Source organism: Mus pahari, chromosome 13 (genome assembly GCF_900095145.1).
Source record: "Mus pahari chromosome 13, PAHARI_EIJ_v1.1, whole genome shotgun sequence".
In the NCBI taxonomy this organism is placed as follows: domain Eukaryota; kingdom Metazoa; phylum Chordata; class Mammalia; order Rodentia; family Muridae; genus Mus; species Mus pahari.
Genome location: NC_034602.1, coordinates 25,334,557 through 25,358,729, shown reverse-complemented (window position 1 = coordinate 25,358,729; position 24,173 = coordinate 25,334,557). Strand labels below are relative to the sequence as shown.

At 51.5% G+C, this 24,173-nt stretch overlaps 3 protein-coding genes across 7 annotated transcripts in view; all 3 read right to left on the bottom strand.

Annotated features, from left to right (window-relative positions):
- The window catches only part of Slc35e4 (solute carrier family 35 member E4), a 7,680-nt gene extending 1,834 nt beyond the window's left edge, over positions 1-5,846 (bottom strand). Inside the window, exon 1 of the mRNA XM_021210919.1 lies at positions 3,752-5,846. Coding sequence (XP_021066578.1) covers positions 3,752-4,370 — 619 coding nt within the window. The 5' untranslated portion in view covers positions 4,371-5,846. The remainder of the gene's footprint in view (positions 1-3,751) is intronic.
- Positions 4,597-6,161, bottom strand: LOC115065231. The gene is made up of 2 exons (XM_029545337.1): positions 6,051-6,161; positions 4,597-5,008 (listed from the first exon to the last, which is right to left on the bottom strand). The coding sequence occupies exons 1-2, from the start codon at positions 6,159-6,161 to the stop codon at positions 4,613-4,615; spliced, it is 507 nt and encodes a 168-aa protein (XP_029401197.1). The 3' UTR covers positions 4,597-4,612.
- Positions 6,162-8,636: 2,475 nt separating this feature from the next.
- Positions 8,637-23,765, bottom strand: Tcn2 (transcobalamin 2). Of its 5 annotated transcripts, none has more exons than XM_021210699.2 (10): positions 23,701-23,765; positions 23,091-23,285; positions 19,323-19,515; positions 17,759-17,928; positions 16,731-16,892; positions 15,512-15,684; positions 15,205-15,391; positions 13,835-14,000; positions 10,282-10,397; positions 8,637-9,159 (listed from the first exon to the last, which is right to left on the bottom strand). In XM_021210699.2, exons 2-10 carry the CDS (start codon positions 23,152-23,154, stop codon positions 9,098-9,100), a joined length of 1,293 nt encoding a protein of 430 aa, XP_021066358.1. In that variant the 5' UTR covers positions 23,155-23,285; positions 23,701-23,765; the 3' UTR covers positions 8,637-9,097. The 5 variants fall into 5 exon arrangements, with proteins under 5 accessions (XP_021066358.1, XP_021066357.1, XP_029401288.1 ...); XM_021210698.2 differs by having other exon boundaries at positions 23,664-23,731; XM_029545428.1 differs by having other exon boundaries at positions 23,091-23,282; positions 23,701-23,720.
- Between the last annotated feature and the right edge of the window lie 408 nt (positions 23,766-24,173).

Below are 24,173 nucleotides of genomic sequence, written 5' to 3'. Positions count from 1 at the left end.
TTTTTTTTTGGTTTTTCGAGACAGGGTTTCTCTGTATAGCCCTGGCTGTCCTGGAACTCACTCTGTAGACCAGGCTGACCTTGAACTTAGAAATCCACTTGCCTCTGCCTCCCCAGTGCTGGGATTAAAGGCGTGCGCCACCACGCCCCGGCTGATCTGCATAGTATCTTAAAAAACAAAAACAAAAACTGGGTGGTGGTGGTTCACACCTTTAATGCCAGCACTAGGGAGGCAGAGGCCTCCTGGGCCCTGGATTGCTGTTTCCCCCACGCACTTTCCACGGAGCCCAAGCGTGCTTGCTCAGAGCCCGTGCTTACAACAGGAAATGGTAGTTATCCCTCTCCTGGTTCGTGTGGCTGTTTGGGCTTGGTTCTGGACTTGGTTCTTTAGGCAACAATCTCTCCAGCTCATACATTTCTAGAAACGGGTAGACAGTCATAATGCCTCTGCTCATTCACGCCAAGTGCATCACCCGGGGAGCTGTCCCTGTCCGTGGCTTGACCTTAAAGACAGTACAAGAAGGTTTCCAGCTTCAGGTAGACTCCACTCTCAGGGGTAGCCCCTGAACCCTGCCCGACCTCCCTGCAGCCCACAAAAGAGCAGTGATTCCTGTGGCAGAAGTGACTAACTTCCCAAATGTTAGCCTGTTGTCCTGACTCTTCGGTGACTCCACCCTTGCCAAAACCCTCTTTGTCATGCTCTGCTTTTCCAAAGATTTGGGTTTTTTTGTTTTTTTTTTTTTTTGCTTCCTTCTGGTGCTGGGGCCCAGAAAGTTATCACTGAGCTACACAGTCCCAGCGCCTCCAAAGTGGGGGAGGGGGAAGGGAGAGTGAGACGGGTTCTGTAACATTAAAAAATATGTATGATGTGTGTATATGTATGTCTCATGCATGCAATTTGCGTGATGTACGTATGTATGTATGTATGTGGACTATGTGAAGGTCACAGGGCAACTTGCAGGAGCTGGTTCCCTCCTTCCACTGTGAATTCTCAAGTTCACGCTCGGGTCATCCGTGCAGCAATGCTTGCATGCACTGAGCAGCCTCACTAAGCCCTGAGACAGGGCTTCCTGAGTCCCTCATGCTGACCCGGAAACTCTCTAGATCCCAGGCTAGCCCACACCAGGCTGGCCCACACCAGGCTGGCCCACACCAGGCTGGCTAGACCCTCCTGTCTCAGCTTCTAAAGTGGTGGGATTACAGGCATGTGCCACCATGCCAGGCTGAAAAAGCATTCTATTTTTCTGCTTATAGACAGAATCTGACTTTGTAGCCCCAGCTGGCTTTGAACCCACCATTCTCCCAGGATTGCAGGCATGCACCTCCATGCCTGCCTCAAAGGTACTTTTAGCGTCTGAACACACTCAACCTCTGCCCCCCCCCCACACACACACAGAGAGAGAGAGAGAGAGAGAGAGAGAGAGAGAGAGAGAGAGAGAGAGAGAGCAGTGACCTCTTGGCCTCTCACCACTTTGTCCCTTCCCTAGCTAGCTGTGTAACAGTCACCTCTCTGCCTCAGTCTCCTCGTGGACGGGGGGTGGGGGTGGGGGGGTCAGGAGTGCACTTACATTCCGGGTACACACTCAACACTGAGGTGGACACCATCCTCTGAATCTGAGGACTGACAGGACTCTCTCTGCCACAGCCCATGCCACATCCAAGGCTATCCTTTGCTGCTCTGTCACCCGCATTGTGGCTGTAGAGCGCCCTCACAGCCTCATCAAGCCCCCCACCACGCCTGTGCCCACCTTGCGCCTGATACAGTGTCTGTCTTGCTAAGTACAGCTCTCAGGGGGCTCAAAGGAAGTTCTGAAACACAGGTGTGTACAGGTGGCGACAGGCTCAGCAGGCTGGCACCTCCTTTCCTTGCCTCTCTGGATCTGAGGGCAGCACTGCTCCATTCCGTACATCCCCCTGCCCCAGCAGCTGGCCCAGGCTGTCTATGGCTGCCTGAGTTCCCTTTCCGGACTCCTAACCGCTGCTCTCACACCATGTGCTTTCAGGGATAGAGCGAGCCAGCACAGGTACACTCTAGCTAGTCCAAGAGCCCTTAGCAAAACAAACTTCCTCTTTTTAAAAAAATCCACTCCCAATCCTGGAGCCAGCCACTCTCCTCATCTCTGCCAGGCTCCCATTCCTCAGGGGGAACCCCCAGCTCTCTCAGTGATCTTTCCCAGTCTGAAGTCAACTGACATCACAACCATCAAATAGAGACATCATTTGAATCTCTCCCCTACCCCAGGCCCCAGGCCAGGTGCTGAGGACACAGAGATGACCTAGCACACAGCCTGGGTGGAAGCAGATGGTGGTCAATATGAACCGAACGGTCCACCGTTGGCAAGTAAAGGGCACCTAACATACTCAGTGTAAGAAACTGAGTCTTGAGAGAGAAGAGAGCCAGCAGAAGCCAAGAGGTGGCTGTCAGTCACGTGCTACTACGCACAGCCTGCGCACCCTAATGCTTGGCTGGCCACAGCCCCTCCTACAGGCAGGAGCTGCCCGGAGCCCGGTATGAGGAGGACTTGGCTCTGGCAGGTACAATGTGGGGCTGGAAGCCCGGCCTTCTCTGCCTGGTGTCCCTACCCAGAAAGGCCCTACAGAGTCAGGTTTCCCTGAGCCACTTCAAGGCCCAACTCTGGCCTCACTCAGCTCATGTAACCCGAGGGCTAAAATAGAACTGTGTTTTTACCCTGCTCGTGGTTTGGGGAGATAGCCACAAGACCTTTGGGTCCCCGACAGAAGATGCCCGGCAGGGCTAAGGCCTCACTTTCCTCACTGCAGGCTACATTGACCATTGCTTAGCGCCTTGGGGACCCCTTCTGTTCTAACTCTCCTACATCTTCCTTGGGTTAAGGTGGGGGGATGGTAGAGCTATGACTCAAAAGCCCCTCAATTGCTCAGACAGGAAGCCAGCCTCCACCCCTTGGCACACCGGGGCTGGGCAGGGAAGGACATCTTACTTCTGCCCTGAGTCCCGCTGCTGCCCACTCACGACAGAGCCAGCACCCAGTCACACGGACCAGACTTGGAGTCCTCGGGAGCCTTGTGACCCTGGGCCAATCATAAACCTCCATGGAAGCACTCGGGAGGCTGAGTCAGGAGGATCACAAGTTGAAGGCCAGCCGGAGCTTCACAGCAGGATAGCCTAACCTCCTCTGCCCCTCCCCCAGCGAAATACTCTCTTATTCATTCCATCACCTGTGATACCGAAGACAAAGATGGAAACTGGCATGACAACCTATGATCAGCACCCAGAAAGAACCAAGTTCGACATACTGTAGCTCCTGGTGAATGCTTCTCGGGCTCTGAGAAACCCCTGTGATCCCAACCAGCTCAAAGCCTTCCTGCGTTCCTTTTTCTTCCCTAGTTCAAACTCCCTGGCCTTCTGGGTTCCTAACCCTAGGACACACAGCTTAGACAGCATGGAGACCAAATGCCATGCTCAAATCTTGCCTCTGCTGCTCACTGGCACAAGGCCCAGGCTCCGCACGTCTGTCAAGTGGGGATAATAAAGTGCTTGCTTCAATGAGAGGCAGTAGGACGGAGTGGAACAAAAGGATGCCCGAGTTATAGAAACATTTCACCAGCAACTGTTATTAACTATGCCTCTAAGGCTTAAGTTTGAGGCCCGAACTCACTGAATACTCTCTGAGCCTCGTCTGTAAAAGAGGATCACTGCCGCTGTCCGCCCCCTTCCCGGGAACATCATGGCCACACCCCCCACCTCCTCAGATGGAGACCCAGGCACTCACTCTGTTGAACAGACTTGAAGCCTCGGAGACAGGTGGCCACCAGCAAGAAGCCACAACCAGCTGGAGGTGCCCGGAGCTCTCCAGCCAGACTGCATGCAGCCCCTAGGCAGAGCGGGCCCATGGCAGCAAACTGCAGGGGATGGTGTCTTCGGCCAAGCAGCAACGCAGACAAGGCCAGTGTGAACAGTGGTGTGGTGGTGGTGGCCAGCTGTGCTAGGTCCAGGGGGACAGTGCTCAGGCCTACATTGCCACACGCCATGGAGGTACCGAAGGTGAGGCTGAGCAACAGCACTCGGCGGTGGATGCTGTGCGGCACGGGTCGCTGGGCCCCCCAGTGGCATGCCAGGGCGGCTGCCAACATGTGCAGCGCTGAAAGTAGCAGGGGCCGTCCGAAGCCATGCACTGTGAAGATCCACTTGTTGAGGCTTGACATGCTGGCTCCTGCCAACAGCCACACCAGTGCTGCCACAACCACTCTCGCTGGAGCAGGCTGCCCAAGGACCTGAGGTTTGTCCGGAGGCCACTTGGGGCGGCCATGCTCCTGGGCACTTCCAGCCACAGCTACTGCTTCGGCTGAGGTCATCCTGCCTTCATGGTGCTCCCGTGGGCAGCGGCACATCCGCACCAGTGGGGCTGGGGCAGGAGGCAGGCTTTCCAGGGAGTCGCTGAGCCAGGTCCTGATTCCTCAGACAGGAGACCGCACCACTTCAGGTGCTAGACACTGAGTCAGCCGATAATTCTGGTCAGGGAAGAAGGTCGTGGCTGCTAAGATGCCGGACTGGCTGGTGCCCACCCAGGCCTCGTAAGCCCTGGGCACCTCCCGCACCAGGGGAGGTCTTCTCTCTCCTCCGCGCCCTAAGCTCACGCGATGCTTTCACACGGAATCCGGTTGTCTTTTTCCATCTTTGGTCCCCAGACTGTCAGGATGAGGTCACTGACTGACCCCGACCGCCTGCGTGTTTGGTGATCAGGCCGTGACCAGGCCCGGCAGGGTCGATAATGTTCCGAGCGTGGGAACGGAGGTCGCAGCCGCCGCTCCCCTCCCCCTGCCCCCTTTCGCCTCTTTCTGCGTGCCGGGAATAGACGCGGATAGGCCGGCGGACGCGGAACCGCGAGCTCGGACTGGCTGCAGCTGCTCAGGCTGCTCTGGCTGCGGCTCCGCTCCCGCGGTGGATCTGGCAGCTTCGGGCGCGGGGCTCCAGTCCCTCCCGAGCGCGCCCGCGCGGCTCCGCGCTCCCGGCCCCGCCCTCTCCGCCGCTACCGAAGCTGTGCTCCACCCGGAAAGTTGGGCTCAGCCCGGGCCCCACCCACAAGGACCAGCCCCGGAGCCCGGCGGACGTCTAGCCCCTCCCACAGCCTCTGCGCCTCCTGGCAAGGCTTGCGCAGCTGCGGCCGCGAGTCCCTTAGTGGAGAGTGTGGGCTGTACCAGCCACCAACGGGTATCCGGATTGTCTCCAGCGCCAAGAAGAGCCTTCCTTAAAGACCAGTATCCTGTGCTGGAAACCCTGGGCACGCTGCAGAGCCGTCCCAAAGCTGTCTGTCGTCGTCGAGAAGCAGGGCGTTGAAGTGAGACACACTACATCACCTGATCCCAGACCACAAAGGTCTCCTTGAGATCTTAGAATTCAACAGAGCTAGAGCACGTGGTCCCTTAAGGCTGCCTCATTTTGTTCCCCCTCCATTCCCCTCCAGATCTTTTCTCCCCCCTCGCAAGCCAGGGCGGCGCCCCCTCTAGGGCAGCAGAAGGGGAAATGAATCACCAAAGCTAACCACAGCTTCGGGCAGCAGGGTACCGCGGGCCGGCATCCTTCCCGAGCTAGCTGACTTTGTGTATTGCTCCCTAGACATTCCGAGGTGACTCACTGCTGGGTTTCACGGGGCCCACCCAGCAGAATCCTGGATGGTTCTCGGGTTTCCCACCTGAATTCAGGTTACGGTAAGCAGCTGAAACCCAGGAGCCGGTTCCCAGCCCAACGCGTGAGCAAGAATCAAGGTCCATCCTGGACTAGCCTCTTTCCGGTAACTGGATTTCTGGGGAAGCTCCTGCTCACCTGCACAGGCCTCACCCGGCTCTGTTGTCAAACAAGTCCTGGATGACAACCTGCCTAGAGAAACAACATCGCAAAGCGAGACTGTGTAGCCCGGCCCGCAGCGCCCTCTCGTGGTCGTGACCCCGCACGGTTGCAAGCGTTCCAAATCCCTTCCCAAAGAAATTCAGGTGAAAATAAGCCAGTCCCACTGGAGACCTAAATCAGATCTCTGTCCCAGATGAACCAGGAATCTACATTGTCACACTTACCTCCGATGAGTCTGATACCCGCGGGAGCCCGTAGATCGCTGCTAAGTAACCCAAGTTGAAGGGCAGAGAGCGTAGATAGGAGACTTCCAGGGAAAGGATCAAAAGGGGCATTTAGATAGTTTTTCCAAGAAGAGTTATGGGAGGGAAACTGAATCAGCCCTCCCCCCCAACACACACACACACACACACACACACACACACACACACACACACACACACACTTTCTTTTTTTAAAGAAGAGGAATCTGGGCTTTCAGTGAGCTATATTCCTCTGAGATTTTTAATCCATTATCCACTAACCTTCTTTCAATTAAAAAGTATTTCTTCCAATTTAATTTTTGTTTATTATTAGTGGTGTGTATGTCTGTATGGGAGTACTGAGATTACAAGCAGATGCCACTGCCCACTTCTGTGCCCATTTTTAAAAAGATTTATGTGCATTGGTGTTTAGCCTGTCTGTCTGCATGTATCTATGCATGTATGTCTGTGTGAGGGCATTGGATCCCCTGAAACTGGAGTTACAGACAGTTGTGAGCTGCCATGTGGGTACTGGGAATTAACCTGGATTTTTCTGGAAGAGCAGCCAGTTCTCCTACTGCTGAACCACCTCTCCAGCTCCTTGAGCAAATTTTTTTTTTAGGTTTTTTTTTTTATATGGATGAGTGATTTGCCTACATGTGTGTGTATGTGCACCATGTGCATGGCCGGTGCCTGCAGAGCCAAAAGGGCATCAGCTCTCCTGGATCTGAAGTTACTAGTGGTTGTGAACTACTATGTGGGTGCTAAAGACCACATGTGGGTCCTCTGCAAGAACAGTAAGTGGTATATATATATATATACACCACTGTAGCTATCTTCAGACACACCAGAAGAAGACATTGGATCCCATTACAGATGATTGTGAGCCACCATGTGGTCACTGGGAATTGAACTCAAGAGCAATCAGTGCTCTTAACTGCTGAGCCATCTCTCCAGCCCAGTAAATGTTTTTAACCGCTGAGCCATCTATCTCTCTAGCCCCTGAAGCCCATTTTAACCTGTCTCAACATCAGGCTGCAGAGCTCTCAGGAGGAAGGTATTTGCATGTGGGTAGAGAGCCAGGAGGCCCAGATTCAAGGAGGATATCACTGGGGTAGAAGGCTCATTCACATTCCTTGGGGTCTACTCAAGATCTCAGAGCAGCCAGTGCTTCCCACAGCACCCCTCAAATCTGAGCCCTGCTGTGTGAAGGGCCCAGCTCTCTGCGAAGCCAGGGGTGCAGCGAACACTTCTAAGGGAGGCTGGGAAGTAAAAAGAACCTCCCCCTAGTGACTGTGCTGCAGAGAGGGGTATGGTCTGTTTTTCTTCCAGCTTCAAGCCCGACTGGGTCATTTCTATAATTGGGCTCTAGTGTCCTGGATGTGACCTACGAGGAGACCACAGTCACAAATACACCATAAACCAGAGCACCACCGCACAGCTGAGTCAGAAATCAGGCTGGAGAGGGGCTGCTGACGTAGGTGACAGCCTGAAGTCCCAACTTGTCATTTTTGATTGCCCTCGACTACCTTCAGGTTAGCGGGTGGAGTCTTTTGGGCAAATAGAGGTTTCGGTTTTTGTTTGTTTGTTTGTTTTGAGACAGTTTTACTGTTTTGTTTGGAGTGGTTGATTTTGTTTTTTGTTGTTTTGGGTTTTTCTGTTGACAGGGTCTTTCTGTGTAGCCCTGGCTGTCCTAAAACTTGTTCTGTAGATCAGATTGGCCTTGAACTCACAGAGATCCGCCTGCCTCTGCCTCCCAAGCACTAGGGTTAAAGGTGTGTGCTACTGTCGCCCATCTTGAGAAAGAGATAAAGATCCAGGCTGGCCTCAAATCCCTTCTGCAGAAGAGGACAGCCCCAAACTTCTGATGCCTCTGCCTCTATCTCCCAAGCACGGGGGTTACAGGTGTGTGCCACCAAGCCTGACTTTATATATTACTGTCACTCTCTTCAGCCACACCAGGACATTGGATCCCACTACAGATGGTTGGGAGCCACCCTGTGGTTGCTGGGAATTGAACTCAGGACCTCTGGAAGAGCAGTCAGTGCTCTTAACCACTAAGCCATCTCTCCAGCCCAAGCCTGACTTTATATGATGCTAAACTCAGGGCTTTGTACATGCTAGGCAGGCACTATTACAATGGAACAACATCCCTAGCCCATCAAATAGTGTTAAGTTCTTGCTTTGTGTCATCTGGGAACATAACCCAAGGCTTTGTGCACACCAGGCAAGTGTTCTGCTACTCGGTACAGCCTCAGTCCCCAGCAAATCTCTCTTGGTCCATCAGGATCAGCAGCCATATCTGTGTCATGTCTCCTGCCTGGCATCACTTCCTATAGCGGCACTGCTCAGCTTGAGACCTTGGCTGAGTCCCTGTTTTCCCCATATTTGTAGTGAGAGATGAAAATGCTCACGCCCCACAGGGCTGTTTCACACACTGTTTAGAAAGATGGAGTCAACTCTGTTTATGCCAATTCTCCATGTGATACACAGGAGAGTAACCACAAGTAACTCCCCAGAGATCTCTGCTCCCCCCCCCCCCCACAAGCATGAACAGGAGGTGCCATGTAAGGTAAATCAAGGCTTTAATTGTGTTGGAAGGCCCTGCTGATGACCAAAGGCTGCCTTATGACCAGCTCTGGGACCACCTCTCTCATAACAGAGAGCAGGGGTTGGGGATGCAGGTCAGAACCACAGCCCCTGGGGCCATGGACGTCCTTCTTGTGGGACCCTGGTCCCAGAGCAATGGTACTCACAACACCCATAGCCAGCAGACTTCTTTATGTAGAGGAAGTCAAGGGCAGCCTGTTCCTCAGGCTACGGGGAAGTTGTCACGAAAGACCTGTGGGGTCAGGCAGGGCCAAACTCAAACTAGCCGCCTCCCTAGGGGAGGTTTTTTCCTTCCTGCTCCCAGGTGGGGAGTGGCTTAGGTCCTTCTTGGGAAGGTAGCTGAGGTGATCTGGGGGGCATTGTTCCAAGTGCACTTGAGGTGGCAGCAGGGTCTGAACAGATCAGGAGGGATCGTAGGACTACCATCTAGCTAGCCGCAGCTCAATGGTTTCCCCGTCCTGGGGTTTGTAGTCAGCAATCCCTGCGGAAAACAACGAAGCAAAGGGGGTTAGCAAGGCAATGTCCCACCCTGGCCACATCATGTGACCACCACCCTGAAGTCACATCTGTAAGACCCACTCAGGGTTTGGTGGTGGGAGCTGTCCGGAGCCAGCCGGAGACCCAGAACAAGACTTGGTAGGATTCCCTCAGGTCACAGGCTCATACAGCAGAGAGGGTGACCACAGTATGTGGACATGGGACTATGGCTGGATAGCAGGGATGGAAACCAGGGGAATACCTGCGTGGCAGGGTCAACATCTTCAAAATGGAGTTGTCAGGCAAAGGGACTGGCTCCAGAGGATGTCACAAATGAGTGTCCCAGAAGCAACCCTTCAGTTCAGGAGAATTCCTGGCTTCAAGTCCCACATTCTCATTGGAGAAAGGGGGAAGAGAATAAAGCCAGCATCCAGGCTAGGCATGGTCAGTGGAAGATCCACCGCCTGGCGGGCCTAAGACCCTAGTTCATTCTTAGCTCAAGATTTATTATTTCCAAATTACTAATTTATAATTTATAATTAATAACGAATAGCAAAACATCTACCTGACATTTTATATCTGTTGGTTAGTGTTGACAGAATATTATTTCATTTTTAAATGAAAACAAGCATTGTATATATAACTAAGCTTGTATTTATATGAAAATGTAACAAGACTTGAGTTGGATAGATGGCTCGGTGGTTAGCACTGGCTCTCTTCCAGAGGACCTGGGTACCACATGGTGGCTCACAACCATCTGTAATGTGGTCTGGTGCCCTCTTCTGGCATGCAGGTGTACATGCAGGTAGAGCATTCACTGACAAATAATAAATCTAAAATAATAATAATATTATTAATAATAATAAAGTTCTTTTAGAACTTAATTTCTGGGTAGTGATATGCAAGCTTTCGTTCTTTCCTGTGTCTTGGACTCTCCTCAACAACTTCCATAAAAACTCAAAGAATTTTAGGTAAATATTTTGGATCCAACTTTAAGCATGAGTGGATTTCTGACGCTGGAGCCCAGGAAGGCTCAAGGGAAAGGCTGGGCTGGGTTAATGCAGCCTCACTGCTGGGTCAGGCCTCGGGTAGCAGGCGTATCCAGGGCACCAAGCTACAGACTCACCTTGCAGCAGGGGTGTCTCAGGGGCTCGGAGGAGCTGCCAATATTCTCGGTCCCCAGCATCTTTCCCTAGTACAGATGTCAGGTAGGGGCCTGACAAGGAGGCCTGGGTCCCATACCTAGAAAACAGAAAAGTAGCTGCTGTCCCCAAAGAGGGATGCGGGGTCACCCATAGCAGCAGATCCCGCCTCTCTCAGGGCCAGCTCTCTCCTAGCACTTCTGTGCTGGTCAGTTTGGAGCGACTTGAAATAAACTAGAGACACCTGGGAAGAGAGGTCGTTGCCATCAGATTGGCCAGTGGGCATGTCCCTGGGGCATTGTCTTGACTGATGATTGACTATGGGCACCATCCACCCCCTCTGCCAGACTCCCACCCACAAGAGCTTACCCTCCTTGGTTTGATCCACTGTATAAACTAAGGTAGCACGCACCCCTAATCTCAGGACTAGATGGTTGAGAGGACCCTCAGCTGCACAGCAAGGTAAAAAAAAAAAAGGTGGGGGGGGCGGTCAGGGTGTGTCTTAAGGTAAAGTTCCATCTCCAGTTGCCACCATGTGTAAAGTTTGACCTCCAGTACCACAGTGACACAAACACCAGAAAAGCTGCTTTGGTGATCTAGACAAAGAGAAAGCACAGTCACCCCCTTCACACCTTCGGAAGATTGGGTCAAGGCCCCAGACAGATACTGAAATCCAGAAATGTGCAAGTCTGTCCTATGAACTGGTGGGGTGTTCACACAAGCTCCTGTGCGCGTCTTCCCGCATGCCTCGCTTATGTCACCAAGTTATTTGTAATATCTAACACGAGTAAACGCTGTGGTGGTGGGTTGTTTTTTGTTTTTTTTTTTTTTCCCCCGCTGTAGTGGCAAGCAAAGGTCTATGTGTTCAGCACAGATGACTACAATTTAGTTGAATTCGAAATTTGTAAAAGATGCAGATTTGGTAGAAATGGATTGTTTAGGGGATGTCACAAAACAGCCCTTTTCATTTTTTTTTTTAATTTTTTATTTTTTATTTTTTGGTTTTTCGAGACAGGGTTTCTCTGTATAGCCCTGGCTGTCCTGGAACTCACTCTGCAGACCAGGCTGGCCTTGAACTCAGAAATCCACCTGCCTCTGCCTCCCGAGTGCTGGGATTAAAGGCGTGCGCCACCACGCCCAGCTAGCCCCTTTCATTTTTTTTTTTTTTAAGATTTATTTATTTATTATATGTAAGTACACTGTAGCTGTCTTCAGACACTCCAGAAGAGGGCGCCAGATCTTGTTACGGATGGTTGTGAGCCACCATGTGGTTGCTGGAATTTGAACTCCGGACCTTCGGAAGAGCAGTCGGGTGCTCTTACCCACTGAGCCATCTCACCAGCCCCCCTTTTCATTTTTTAATGTGTGGGTGTGTGTATGTGTGTGTGCATGTGTGAAGAGGGCTTTGGATGTCCTGCATCTGGAGGTGCAGGCAGTGCTGAACCCTGCTGGTGGATGCTGGGAACTGTGCTTGGGTTCCATAAGAACAGCACAGCTCTTAACTGCCAAGCAGCCCAGCCACACCCCACCCCCTTTTTTTTTTCTAAAGGCAGGGGTTGTCTGTGGCTGTCCTGAAACTTCCTCTGTAGACCAGGCTGGCCTCAGAAATCCGCCTGCCTCTGCCTCCCAAGTGCTGGGATTACAGGCGTGCGCCACCACTGCAATGGTTGTCCCTTTACTCTGAGGCTCCCCACGGCTGCTCTGGGCCACTTCTCTCCACATCTATCTGTCTGCTGTAAAATCTGGTGCCTCCCATGTAGTCTCCCTGTCTGGCCCTTGAACTCATCTCAGGCAGTCCCCCCACTCTAACAGAAGAGCTTCTCAGAATGACATCCACCTCTTACAGGTCCTAGAAGACCTGACTAAAAAGCCTGAAATTTATCTTTTCTACATTTTGATTCAGTATCCAAACAGATACAGAGAGGGGAAAGAGAAGAGGAGGAGGAGATGAAGGAGATGAAGGAGAAGAAGGAAAGGAGGGAGGGAGGGAGGGGAGAGAGGGAGGAAGCGAGGAAGAAAGGAAGGAAGCGACTTTACACTGGGTAAACGCATTAGTGTCTCTAAGCGACATTATGGAAGTGACTTAGGACCAGCCTGGTGCTATTTCAGGACTGAAAGTTCAAGGCCAACCTGGGAACATAGTAAGACACTTGATGATTAATCTTGATTATCAGCTTACTGGGATTTTGAGTCACCATGGAAACAGATTTCTGGGTATGTTTGGGGAGGAGGATTTCTAGATTAGCTTAATTGAAGGAAGAAAGACCCACTCCGAATCTGGGTGATCCCGTCACATGGACTGGGTCATTCGCTGAGTGGGAAGGAGAGTGGACTGTAAGCAGTGGCTCTCATCACTGGGTTTTCCCAACTGTAAACACGACACTTCGTCCCACCTCGATGAACTGTCTCACCCAGAACTGGGAGCCCAAACCAGCTTCTCTCTGCACTTTGCCTCCATAAGGTCTTTTGTCACAGCAATTAGACGTGTGACTAATGCAGACCTTGTTTGCAAATGAAAAGTTAAAATCTGATAGCTCAATAGTAGAGCTCCTGCTTAGCCTGTAAGAGGCTCTAGATTTGATCCTCCATGGGAGATGGGGGTATATGTAACTTAACCTGGGAAGTGGGGCATTTTCGGTTCCTTAAAGACAGTGTGGCCTTTGATCCCAGCACTTGGGGGGCAGAGGCAGGCAGAGCTCTCTGAGCTTTTGAGGCCAGCCTGGTCTACAGAGTGAGTTCCAGGACAGCCAGGGCCACACAAAGAAACCCTGTCTCGAAAAACAAACAAAAAGGACAGTGGTATTTACACAGCTGTGTTCTAAGAGTTCTTGGCCCAAATGACCAAACAATCCTCAAGTCACTTTCCCTGGAACTCTTGTTGGGAACAGAAAGCAGAGATTTCTCAAGATGAAGCAAGAATCCAGGGGAGAGAGCAGGCTGGTCGGGAGGACTCAGCTGCTTCAAGCCAGAGTTAACGCTGGGGAGGCACATCCATCTCCACACTTGGCCAGGGCCCAGCAAGGAGAAGCAACTAAGCTTCGCTCATTCTCGGGCTTGTCAAATCTCAAGGGACAAGTGTCTACCTTCTCAGAGTTATTAATGGTGAGATTTATCAAGGTTATTTGATACAATTAATCTTCCTGGTGCTCTCACCGCATACCAAGCATTAAACCTACACAAAACATGCCCACCGGTGAGCATAGGCTCCCCCTAGTGGCCCTGTGAAGAGGAGCAACATCTCATCCCTCACTTAATAACTAACTAAGTGCCTGGGGTGGTAGGGAGTGGATGGAGAGCGAGGAACTGGGGTTCCAAGTCTGGGCCTCTTAATGACAGTGGTGGTCCATAGCTCCCACCACAGGCCAAACACCACAGGTCCAAAACACAGGCCAGAAAGGAGTGGAGAAGATAAGACATAGAAACGAAACCAGAACTTCTCCCAAGAAACTCCTCTGTTCCTCGTCCTTCCTGTGATACCATTTCAAGCAGGGAGGCCTGAGGGCAGTGAGGGCTAGGGTGAGGGACAGGGAGCCTCACGTGAATCCTCCGCCATCTTGCGCCACCTTCAGGACATCTTCCAAGGAGGATCCAGCAAAGACAAAAAATGTCTGTTCGTATGGTGGCAGAACACTGGAGACCTTCAGCGTGACGCTGATGACTTCTGAGATGTGGACAGGGTCCTCAACAGCTGGCACCAACATGACTATACCAGGGAGAGAGGAAGAAGCAGCTGTCATGAGGACCAGGAGCCTGGATATGAGTCCTCCCTTCTTCCTATGGACACCTTGCCCAAGTGGCCTGTGGCCTTCCCTCAAAATAGCTGTCAACGGCATGAACAGCTGCTGCACTGAATCCTGGTTCTCATCCCAGCCCCCACATCCTCCCACAGCCCAAGCCTGAGCTCCTGGATGGTGTCCCTGCTTCTTGCCTCTCTCCTATCTGACACACAACACCCCAGAGGACCCTTTCTGCATTTGTTCAAGTCACGTCCTGGTCACCGCTAACAGACCGCATCTTCTTTCTCTGCATTTATCTACTACGCCTGTTCATTCCCCCAGACCCACTTTCTCCCATGATGCCCCTGCGTTACTGGGCCCCGAGACTCTGCTTTGGCCTTCTCTGCTCCTTTGCCCTCTCCTCCCATTTCCTGACAAGTCCTTGGGTGTCAACATTAACCAAATGTGTGTCTCCACCCATTGAGTCATTAACTCATCTGTGATGATCTCACTTTTCAACCCAACTGGGTCTAGAATCGACTAAAATGCAAGTCTCTGGGTATTCATGAGATGGGTTTTCTCGATCAGATTATTCAAAATGGGGAAGACCCTCTGTAAATGTGGGCAGCACCGTCCAGTGGCAGATCAGACAAAAGGGTCGGAAGAAGGGACCTGCTTTTTGCTGCTTGCCCTCACTCTCACTATCTACCTTATCTGCCCTGCTTACAGCATCCCTTTGCTGATATTAAAACCAACTTCTTCACACTTCCAATGTAGACAGAAGGCTAGCAGCTCTCTCCTGCATCACCACACTGGGACTGGGGAGACATCCAGGTTCCCAGACCGAGACAGAGTGAGAGAGCCACTGTTGAACTATCTGTACCATATAGTGTATGCCAACCCAATAAATCATCCTATCAATGCTGCTCCTTTAGAAGACTGTGTCTAATACGCTCCTCCATTCCCTCGCTCAAACATTTCCACGGTGGCTATCACACAGTGGGTACCGCCCAGAGCACTTGTTTGGTATCTGTGCCCACACCATGAGCATCATGGCCTCATTTTAGCTGCTGTGTCCTATGCAGATCCCCATGCTCACGTTGGCTCAGCAAAGCATAACTGACTGATCACCCATCACTGGGACCCACAGAGAGTAGCTTATCACTTAGGAGACAGAAAGGGCTCCGCTACCCCTGGACGCCTGGCAGTCTGGGAAGATAAGATCCAAGTAGGTCTTGTGGTTCAGGACGGGTAGCAGCTGGGAAATCATCAGAGGATTCTGGAAGGCCCCATCCTGTAGGCTGAGCAGCAGGGATGCCCCTGCCTTGATGCACGCTGTGCCCAGCCCTACCCCAGATGCAGGAGAGACCATTAGCATCTGTGAGGAAGAGAAGTTCATAGGTCAGCCACTGGGAGGTAACCAGGCTCTCCAGCTTCTAACCAGCCCGCCCTCCACTGACCCCACTGAGCGGTCATGGCTCCAGAGTCTCTTTCCTACCTGTAGTGCCAGTGGGGTGCTATAGATATTCCCAAAGTAGCCCTCAGGGGCCTGGGCCTTCAGGATCTTCTCTCGCACGGTCTCGATCGCCATGGTGATCCGTGGTCTCAGATCAGAGTTGAAACTGAATCGCTCCAAACAGGTGAGGGCCAAGCCGGCCATGGCTTCTGTGTCTAGGGGGATAGCATCTAGTATGAACGGGACAGCTTGATAAGACCAGACTAGGTGGGTTAGGGGGATTCAGGATCAGATACGGTACCAATGCAGGTGATTTGCCCAGGACTTGCCTGGTCCTAACGTTGGACACAGTAAGCCCCAGAAAAAAAACGCTCAGACCTTCACAAACTTGGTCACTGAGTGGCTTGAGAGCACTAGATGGACAGACTGAAGAAGGGGGTCCTAGAGGATGGATTCTACAGTCCCTGCTCCTAAACCAGGATGCACATTGAGACCAAAGAGGGAACTTAATTTTACTGATTAAGTCATATTGGTTTTGTAGTATTGAGTATTGAACTCAGGACCTCACAAGCATGGTAGGTACTTGATGGTAGGAGTTTGATGCCAACAGCTACCTTATCTACACTCAGGCATTCTGATTTAATCGATAAAGGGAGCTGTCAGGGCCTGGGAATTGTTAAGATCTCCTCTTCCCTCTAGGCAACATTAATGTGTCCACCGTGTTGCTCTACCAGCCTCTGAGACAAGTCTTTCATTGCCAGAGGTCCTGGCGCCTTTTTCTCTCTAAGCAACCATCTACCAATCACCCCCCTTCCTACTCCATCCTACCCACCATACACAAGGTCTTATTCATTCACAGAAGCCCAGGCCTAGCAGAGACCTTGAATCGTAATGATTAAAAAATAGATCTGGTGGCCCAAGGTCACACAGTGAGAAGTCAGATCAAAACCTAGGTATCAGAATCCCAGGTTATACGGTGCCAAGTGTGTGCTAAGACCTCTGCGCCTTTACTGAGCTGCTGCTGCGAGGTTGTTTTAAAGGAAAAGCCTGACTGGTGGAAAGAGGAGGATGACCCACAGTGAACACGTACGTGATGGAGCTGTGGTCAGGATGTAAGTCCAGTTTCTAAGTTGGCTCACAGTCCCCACCATTCCACCCCTAAGGGATCAGGTGAGGCGATGTCCCAAGGAAAGGTGAGCAGAGGGGCAGGTCACGCAGCCCTTCCCCTGGGGCTGGGGAAGGTTAGGCTTTGGCCACTCACCCACAGAGACGTGGCCCTGGTAGGTAAAGTAGTCATGTTCAACAGCATACAGGAGCTTGCCCACCACACTGTCATGGACCCGCTTCTGGTGGACACACAGTGCCAGGATGCTGAGGCCATACTGGTAATAGTTGGTGTTGGGGTGGCCTTCATGATTGTGCCCTGAGATTAGGAAGGCAAGGAGTAGAGAGACACGTCAGGTTTGAGGGCTTCCCTTTCAGCATCTTCCTAGCAAAAAGCCCCGTAGCTCACGGGACCACAGGCTGCCTGGCTGAGGTCCCAGTATATGCCAGGTTCTGTCTGTCTCTGCAGGTCAGAACAGAACGGTGCTCATGGGACAGCACCATTGCAACAGAAATGTGGCCTGAGGTCCCTAGAGCCAATAACAGAAGTCTAAATAAATGGGAAATTGAGACAGGATTCTTCACGGAAGTCACTCTGCAGGGCACAGATAAATATCTAGACTTGTTTGCGAAGGTCATTGTGCCTGGAGCACAAAGAGAAGCAAGCCAGCAATGCCTAGAAAGTGTAAGAGACCAGCCAGGCTGCGCCTGAGGGTTAGCAGTGGAAGAGTGGGGGGCCCTGCAAGGTGTAAGCTGAATGAAGAACAGGTTTATACTGAAAAATCCCTGCTTCAGCTGTTGGGAATTGGGTCCAAGTCAGGAGGCTGGAAAGTTGATAGGGGTTAAGGAGTAGGCAGAGAGGAAGCTGTACCGATGTCCCAGGGGTAGAAACTGCTCGCTCAGTCTTGCTGGCTGGGCATCCGAACAGCTTGTGCATGGGGTAGGGGAAAGCTTGGGTCAAGCATGGCGACTGAGTCCAGCCTGAGCTTCTAGGTAGACCCAGTGTGGACAAAGGGAGTTAGAAGAGGTCTGGGAAGAAACCCCCGAATTCTGCTTCCCATCAAGAACATCTCATCTCACAAGAACAGTTATGAGTCCAAAGCCTGCCTCAAAACTACAAACGACGAAACCATTTGATGAGCCCTCCTGGATGTTCCTGCCCCCCTCAGATGTGGTTCTCCTCACCAATGGCCTTCTTCTCATCCTCCAAGAACCACTTGAGCTGTGAGATCAACCTGTCACCCTTTCGGCTCCCGAAGAACTCGCAGTCGGCCCTGAGAGCAAGCAGGTAGAGTGCCAGGCTGCCCCCGGAAAGCTTGGGCTGGCAACCACCGTTATCATCGCTGGAGATGGACCTAGGACGAGGCAAGACAAGAACACCTTTGTACGAAGGTGCTCGCTCCCCTGAGAAGCCAGGCTTGGCCCACACTAAGGTCACAAAGTGGAATTAGCAGTCAGCTGTGCTGGTATGAGGTGCATGCCACAGATTCTTAAAAAGAAGAAAGGTGAGATGAATCGAGGATAAAACATAAGGGTGCCTACATCCAGATCACACAGTTTGACTCCCTAGTTTGGCCATGAACTCTCTCCTTTATTTTCTCTCCCTTCCCTGCATTCTTGAGGAGGAATGGAATGGGGAAGATACTTCATGGCTTTTTTTTTTTTTTTTTTTTTTAAGCTTTTCGAGACAGGGTTTCTCTGTGTAGCCCTGGCTGTCCTGAAACTCACTCTGTCGACCAGGCTGGCCTCGAACTCAGAAATCCGCCTGCCTCTGCNCCGCCTGCCTCTGCCTCCTGAGTGCTGGGATTAAAGGTGTGCACCACCATGCCCAGTATGGCTTTTTTCCTTTGTGTGTGTGTGTGTGTGTGTGTGTGTGTGTGTGTGTGTGTGTGTGTGTGTGGTTTTCAAGACAGGATTTATCTGTGTAGCCCTAGATGTCCTGGAACTTGATCTGCAAACCAGGCTGACCTCAAACTCAAAGACATCCACCTGTCTCTACCCGCCAAGAGCTGGCATTAAAGGTGTACACCACTATGCCTAGTGATTGATGGCTTTTTCTTATTCTTCGCCTCTCGCTCAAACCCCAGAGCAGGCCCCTCTTTAATGGCTTCTCTTTGGAGAAGAAGCACAGAAATACGCTGCTTCTAGACTCTGCATGGAAGAACACAGTTGTGAATGAGCAGTGTCCGTCTGTAGTACAAGACTAAACTGCAGAGTTAGATAGTGCTTCTTTGTAGCAATACACAATCATATGTTTGGTGATGGATTAGTAATGTCTGCCTTAGGTACCAGTGGGGAGCACAGAAAGAGTCAGGTGCCGCCTCAGGGGTCGGGACACGGTTTCAGGACAAAGGGCATGTGTTAGCATCTCTGATCTAGTACCACTTACCCCTGCACTCTGCAGATGGAGAAAGGCTCAGAGAAGACAAAATATGCCTAGAGTTTGTCAAAAATCCACAAAATACCCCAATTAGAATCCAGTCTCCTGGGAGCTGGAGAAATGGCTTAGCACTGACTGCTGCTCTTCCAGAGGTCCTGAGTTCAAATCCCAGTAACCACATCCACATGGTGGCTCACAACCATCTGTAATGAGATCCAATGCCCTCTCCCAGTGTGTCTGAAGACAGCTACAGTGTTCTTATAATAAATAAATAAATAAATAAATAAATTTAAAAAAAAAAAAGAAGCCAGTTTCCTATCTCTTATAACATGGATCAAGTCATTGGGGAAGACAAGAGACTAGCAATACCGCAGGAGGCACTGCTGGTAATGGAGCTTGAGGCTGTGAAGGTAGAGGTCCTCTTTGGTCCCAGCCTGCATGCTGGAAAGTCGCAGGCCAATGAAGATGCTGGGGTTCAACTGCTCTGAGGAAAGCCGATCCATCCAAGGTAGGAGACGCTGGCCCAGTTTCTCTACCAGCTGGCTGTCTATCCGTGGTATTACTGAGGAAAGAAAATGGTGTGAGACAGGCCACAGAGCCATGCCACTAGCAACAATTCTGACCTCCTTAATAGGCAAAACCTTCCCCAGGAATGGGGGTTTCTATTCCCATTACCACACAGCTCACACAGCCCGCCTGGAGAAATGCCCTCTATGGTGAAAGGCAGCAGGTAAAAAGGAAAGCGGGCATCTCCTAAGAGGAATTTGACTGGGCCAAGTAGAGGTGATAGGCTGAGATCAAAGGATGCTTTTGCCATGCAACCACCCCACCTATCAGGAGTGACTGGAGACCAAGCCCACCAGTAAGGCCAGGCACCTGTCTCTTTTGACCCTCACACCAGCCCCGTGGTGTAGATAGATATTTTCATTGTTGTTTTGCATAGGAAAGGAAATAGAAGTTCAAAGTCAGGCTATGTCTTATAGGATGCCGGGAAGCCGAGACTGTGTCACCATGCCACCCTTCCCCTTGCTACTGTCATTCTCATGAGTGTATCCTGCTCATTGTTCAAAGCCCCAGCCCTCATGCAATGAGTGTTCCACATCGAAGTTCACATGCTGTAGGTTGCCCACTGGTTCTCCCAGCTGCCCGAGGAAATTCCTCCACACGAACCTAAAAAGACCACTTTTTCTGCCATCCCTAGTTAACAGGGTCTGACCCTGGGAGATCAGCTACTAGCACCATGTCAGGACTTGGGGTTTATGTGCAATATGTAAGCAACACACTGAGATGCCCTGGAAGCAGAAACCTCAGGGATGCTCACCAATTCCAGTTGATAGCTGACTTCCTTCCTTGGGAAGGGGCCATGCTCAGAATGGGGAAGAGTAGATTGTCTTGGAGGCACTGTGGACTTTCTGTCCCATTTACTGACTCTCAGTCACCACCCACTCCAGCTGTCCAACGGACCTATATTCCAGCATGCCAGAAAGTCCCTTCCTCCAGAGGAATAAGAAAGCAGTCTGCCATCGGGCCCTTTGCCTACTTTCTTGGGCTTCCTAACCTGAGATCCAGGATCCCTTGATCATAGCCACATCTCTCTAAATATTTTTACAGAAGTCATAGGTATCTATGGATGTAAGGAGCCATTCCCAAGTATGAACTCTAAATGACTGTTGGCTCTATGGGCCAGGCCAGGGCACCTGGCTGGCTTCTCATGAAATGTTCATTCTGACGGTCAGGCACAAGCTGGACATGGTGGCACAGGCCTGCAACCTCAGCACTGGAGGGGCTAAGGCCTGGAATGCATCATAGTGAAACCCTGGTAGGGACAGGGAAGGCTTACTTTTGGGATATCTGTCTATATTTTTCCAGAGTTCTGTCAGTATCTTCGAGGTCCTCTGCTGTGGCTCTCTCTTTCTGACTGTCCCCGGAGGACATTTTACTATTTAAGCAGGGTCTCCTGTATTGTAGGCTGGCCTCAAACTCAATATGTCCTTGAGGATGACCTTAGAACCCCTGATCTTCCTGCCTCTACTCCCCACATGTTGGAGTTCCGGGTGTATGCCACCACACCTGGATTATACAATGCTGGAGACTCAAACCAGGGCTTTGTTCATGGTCGGCAGGCACTCTCCCTACTGAGCTCTATCTCAGCAATGCAACTCTGATATTCTGCTCTTCTTTGAAATTTGTAAGGGAGCCCGGAGACCCCACCCCAGGCTCTGCCCTCCATCCTGAGTCAGCTATAAGGATAAGTGATAAGATAAGGCACAGCCTCTAGGAGGCTGATAACCACAATTTACCCTCTCTAGAAGGAAGGAGGCAGGCAGATTCACTCAAACTAGTCAAAGCGGCTGTAGGCAAGGTTGCTAGGATGGCTAATCTTGGTTGTCAACTTGACTGCATCTGGAATCAACCAACCCCAAGCGAGTTTTCTTAGTGAGATTACAATTGGAAGTTGGAAGACACACTCTAAATCTGGCCCAAGCTTTTGAATGGCAGCCCAGATAAGGGAAAGGAGGAAATGTTGCCTTTGCCTGCTTGCCCTCACCCTCAGTGGCAAGTTCATCTACTCTGTTGCTGTGGATGGTATTAGTCCTTCTTCATAGTTCCAACATACATGGAAGACCATCGGCTCCCCGGGAATCCTCCAGGACTCCAGCACCAGATTGAGTCTGCAGAGATACCCAGCCCCACAGACTGAACAACTATGGGATCTCGGCCTTTTTCCATTAAGAGACAGCCATTGCTGGGCTACCACGACCACATCCTGTAAGCCAGTGTTTCGAAATACACACTCAACGGTTCTGGTGCACCACTAGAGCAGTGGTTCTCAACCTGTGGGCTGAGACCCCCTTGGCAAACCTCTATCTCCAAAAATATTTACATTATGATTCATAACAGTAGCAAAATTACAGTTAGGAAGCCACAACAAAAATAATTTGATGGTTGGGGGTCACCATGACACGAGGAACACGGTGTTAAAGGGTTGCACCATTAGGAAAGTTGTGAACCACTGCACTACAGTGCCCTGACTAACACAGCCCATTACACACACACACACACACACACACACACACACACACACACGTGCACTATGGCATCCTCATTCTGTGCATAGGGTTGTCCCGCCCTCTCACTCGAGGACTGACCGACAGGCATTCAGAAGCCCGGAGCCCTCTTTTGTGTACTTTAGAGATCAGACCTGTGCATTTCATTGCACACAGAGCCTTGACTGATGACGCAAGTGTGGTGTCCTCACACCATGCCAAGGAGGAAGGAAGGAGGAACAAACACCCTCAGCTCACTTCACAAAAGTCACAGCATTGGGGAAGGGACTGCATCCCAAGCCCCCAAAGTTCTCATGATGGTGAAGGGGGCTAACAGCTCAAGGCTGAGGTGTGCTCGCTGAAGGAATCCCTGAGGACTGTCCAGACAGCAACCAGGGACCCAAGGATAAGGAGCTTTAACAGGACATGGCCAGAGAGTCTAGGCGCTTAGGAAAGATGCTGGCCTCAGGTCCCAAGAACTGAATCCAGTACAGTTCTGTTAAAGCTGGGGCACCTTGAGCTGCCATTTGGTCTCTCTGATCTGTGCTTAAGGTTTACCCAAGTTCACCTGAGACCAGGTAAGCAGGGTACATGGGAGGAAGGGGAGAGATGAGACACAGCTGCTTTCTGCCTGATCCCTGGATCCCTCGATGGACCCCCGTGGCTTTCTATTGTTGCCCCAGGGTGAATTGTTTTGCATCACTCATGGTAACCCAATTTGGCACCCCGTGCCTTTTGCCAGCCCCCTTTCATAGAGCATAAACCCTAGAAGAGCTGAGACCGGACCTGTGTACTCCAGACCCTTTCTCCAAACTAAACACCGGGCCTATGGGCCTATCTCAGGTCTCACGTGCACCGAGTAAATGAACAAATTGCTGGATGAACTGGGGACAGGGGCACGTGTCCATTCAGCATGCCCAAGCACTAAGGTCCGGTTAAAAACTGCTGTGGGAGACCTGAGGGACAGGTAAGTTTCTCCATCCCCGACTCCCAGTTTCCAACTCCCCCAAAGGGATTGGACAGGGCAGCCACCCCCCTCCCCCCACCCCACTCCCCCACCACGGGGTCCAGACACTGGTTGGTTACTTACCACAGAATTCAGCAAGAGCCCCAAAGACTCCAGAAAGGAGCAGCAGCGCCTTCAGGAGTTCCATGGCAGGCACAGGTGGGAGGTGGGAGACTCCTGGGTCTCACCTTGAGAGCTTGTCTGACTGCAACTGTTGTCTTGCTTACAAAGAGGCAGCTTCACTGATTAATTGTTCCTCCAACAGCCGGAAGCACGCTGCTAAATCAGCAGAGAGAAAGGGGGAAAGGTCTGTTATGGGGCAGGAGGCCAAAGAACAGAGGGAGGAAGGAAGGGCAGAGCTGCTTGTCCTCCAGATGAGAACAGAAAGAGACTCTATGGGGCAACTCGAAGCTAACCTTATCTGTCCCGAACGCTTTAAAGACCCCGAAAGCAGCACAGAAACCCTGATGCCTAATCTGTCCCAAGTCTATCTGACAGTGCTCGCCGGGGTCCGCCCTGCCCGGGCTTGCACACCCGCCCCCCCACCCCCGGCTCCCTGCACATCCCAGCCCCCTGCCCCCACACACACCCCTCCCCTGCCTACACACCCCCACCGTGGCTGCTCTGACTGCAGACATTCAGGATTAGGGGACCTACTGGGTGCACGTCACAGGAGTCCCTGGAAAGTACTTACTTTGACTCTCGGGGCCAGAGCTGGGAACTGTGGCGATCACGTGACAGGGCTCTCTGGCGTCAGCTGTTCTGCCAAGGAGGCGGGGCAGCTGCTGGACCTGGCCCAGACAAACAAGTCTCAATCAACCAGACACAGCCCGGGGTTTCCTGCAGGCGACAGAGCAAGTTGAAGAACAAGTGACTCTAGCAAGTTGCAAAACCTTTGGGATTGCAAAGGCTACTTGCCCTGAACTAGGAACATCGCTTAAAAACATCTTGGCAGATAGAATAAAAGATTGCTTATCTGTCCAGCCCCACTGGAGAATCGAAGGATGAATCTAGCAGCGATGGGTGACCTCTCTGAGTTTCAAGTTATTCACTCTCTCTAAAACGAGAGCGTTGAACAAGATTATCCTAGCAGCAATTTTCCAGTTCCACTTGTGAAGATATTGAGACCATAACATGCCTCTCTAATCATCTTCAAATGAGATGTTT

Coding starts and splice junctions, on each gene's coding strand:
- LOC115065231 (XM_029545337.1), bottom strand. CDS start 6,161: ATGCCCCTTTTGATCCTTTCCCTGGAAGTCTCCTATCTACGCTCTCTG. Junction 5,009..6,050: donor GGGTATCAGACTCATCGGAG/GTAAGTGTGACA, acceptor CAGCTTCGGTAG/CGGCGGAGAGGGCGGGGCCG.
- Tcn2 (XM_021210699.2), bottom strand. CDS start 23,154: ATGGAACTCCTGAAGGCGCTGCTGCTCCTTTCTGGAGTCTTTGGGGCT. Junction 16,893..17,758: donor GGATGAGAAGAAGGCCATTG/GTGAGGAGAACC, acceptor TCCTAATCTCAG/GGCACAATCATGAAGGCCAC. Junction 15,685..16,730: donor CCAGGGCCACGTCTCTGTGG/GTGAGTGGCCAA, acceptor CTATCCCCCTAG/ACACAGAAGCCATGGCCGGC.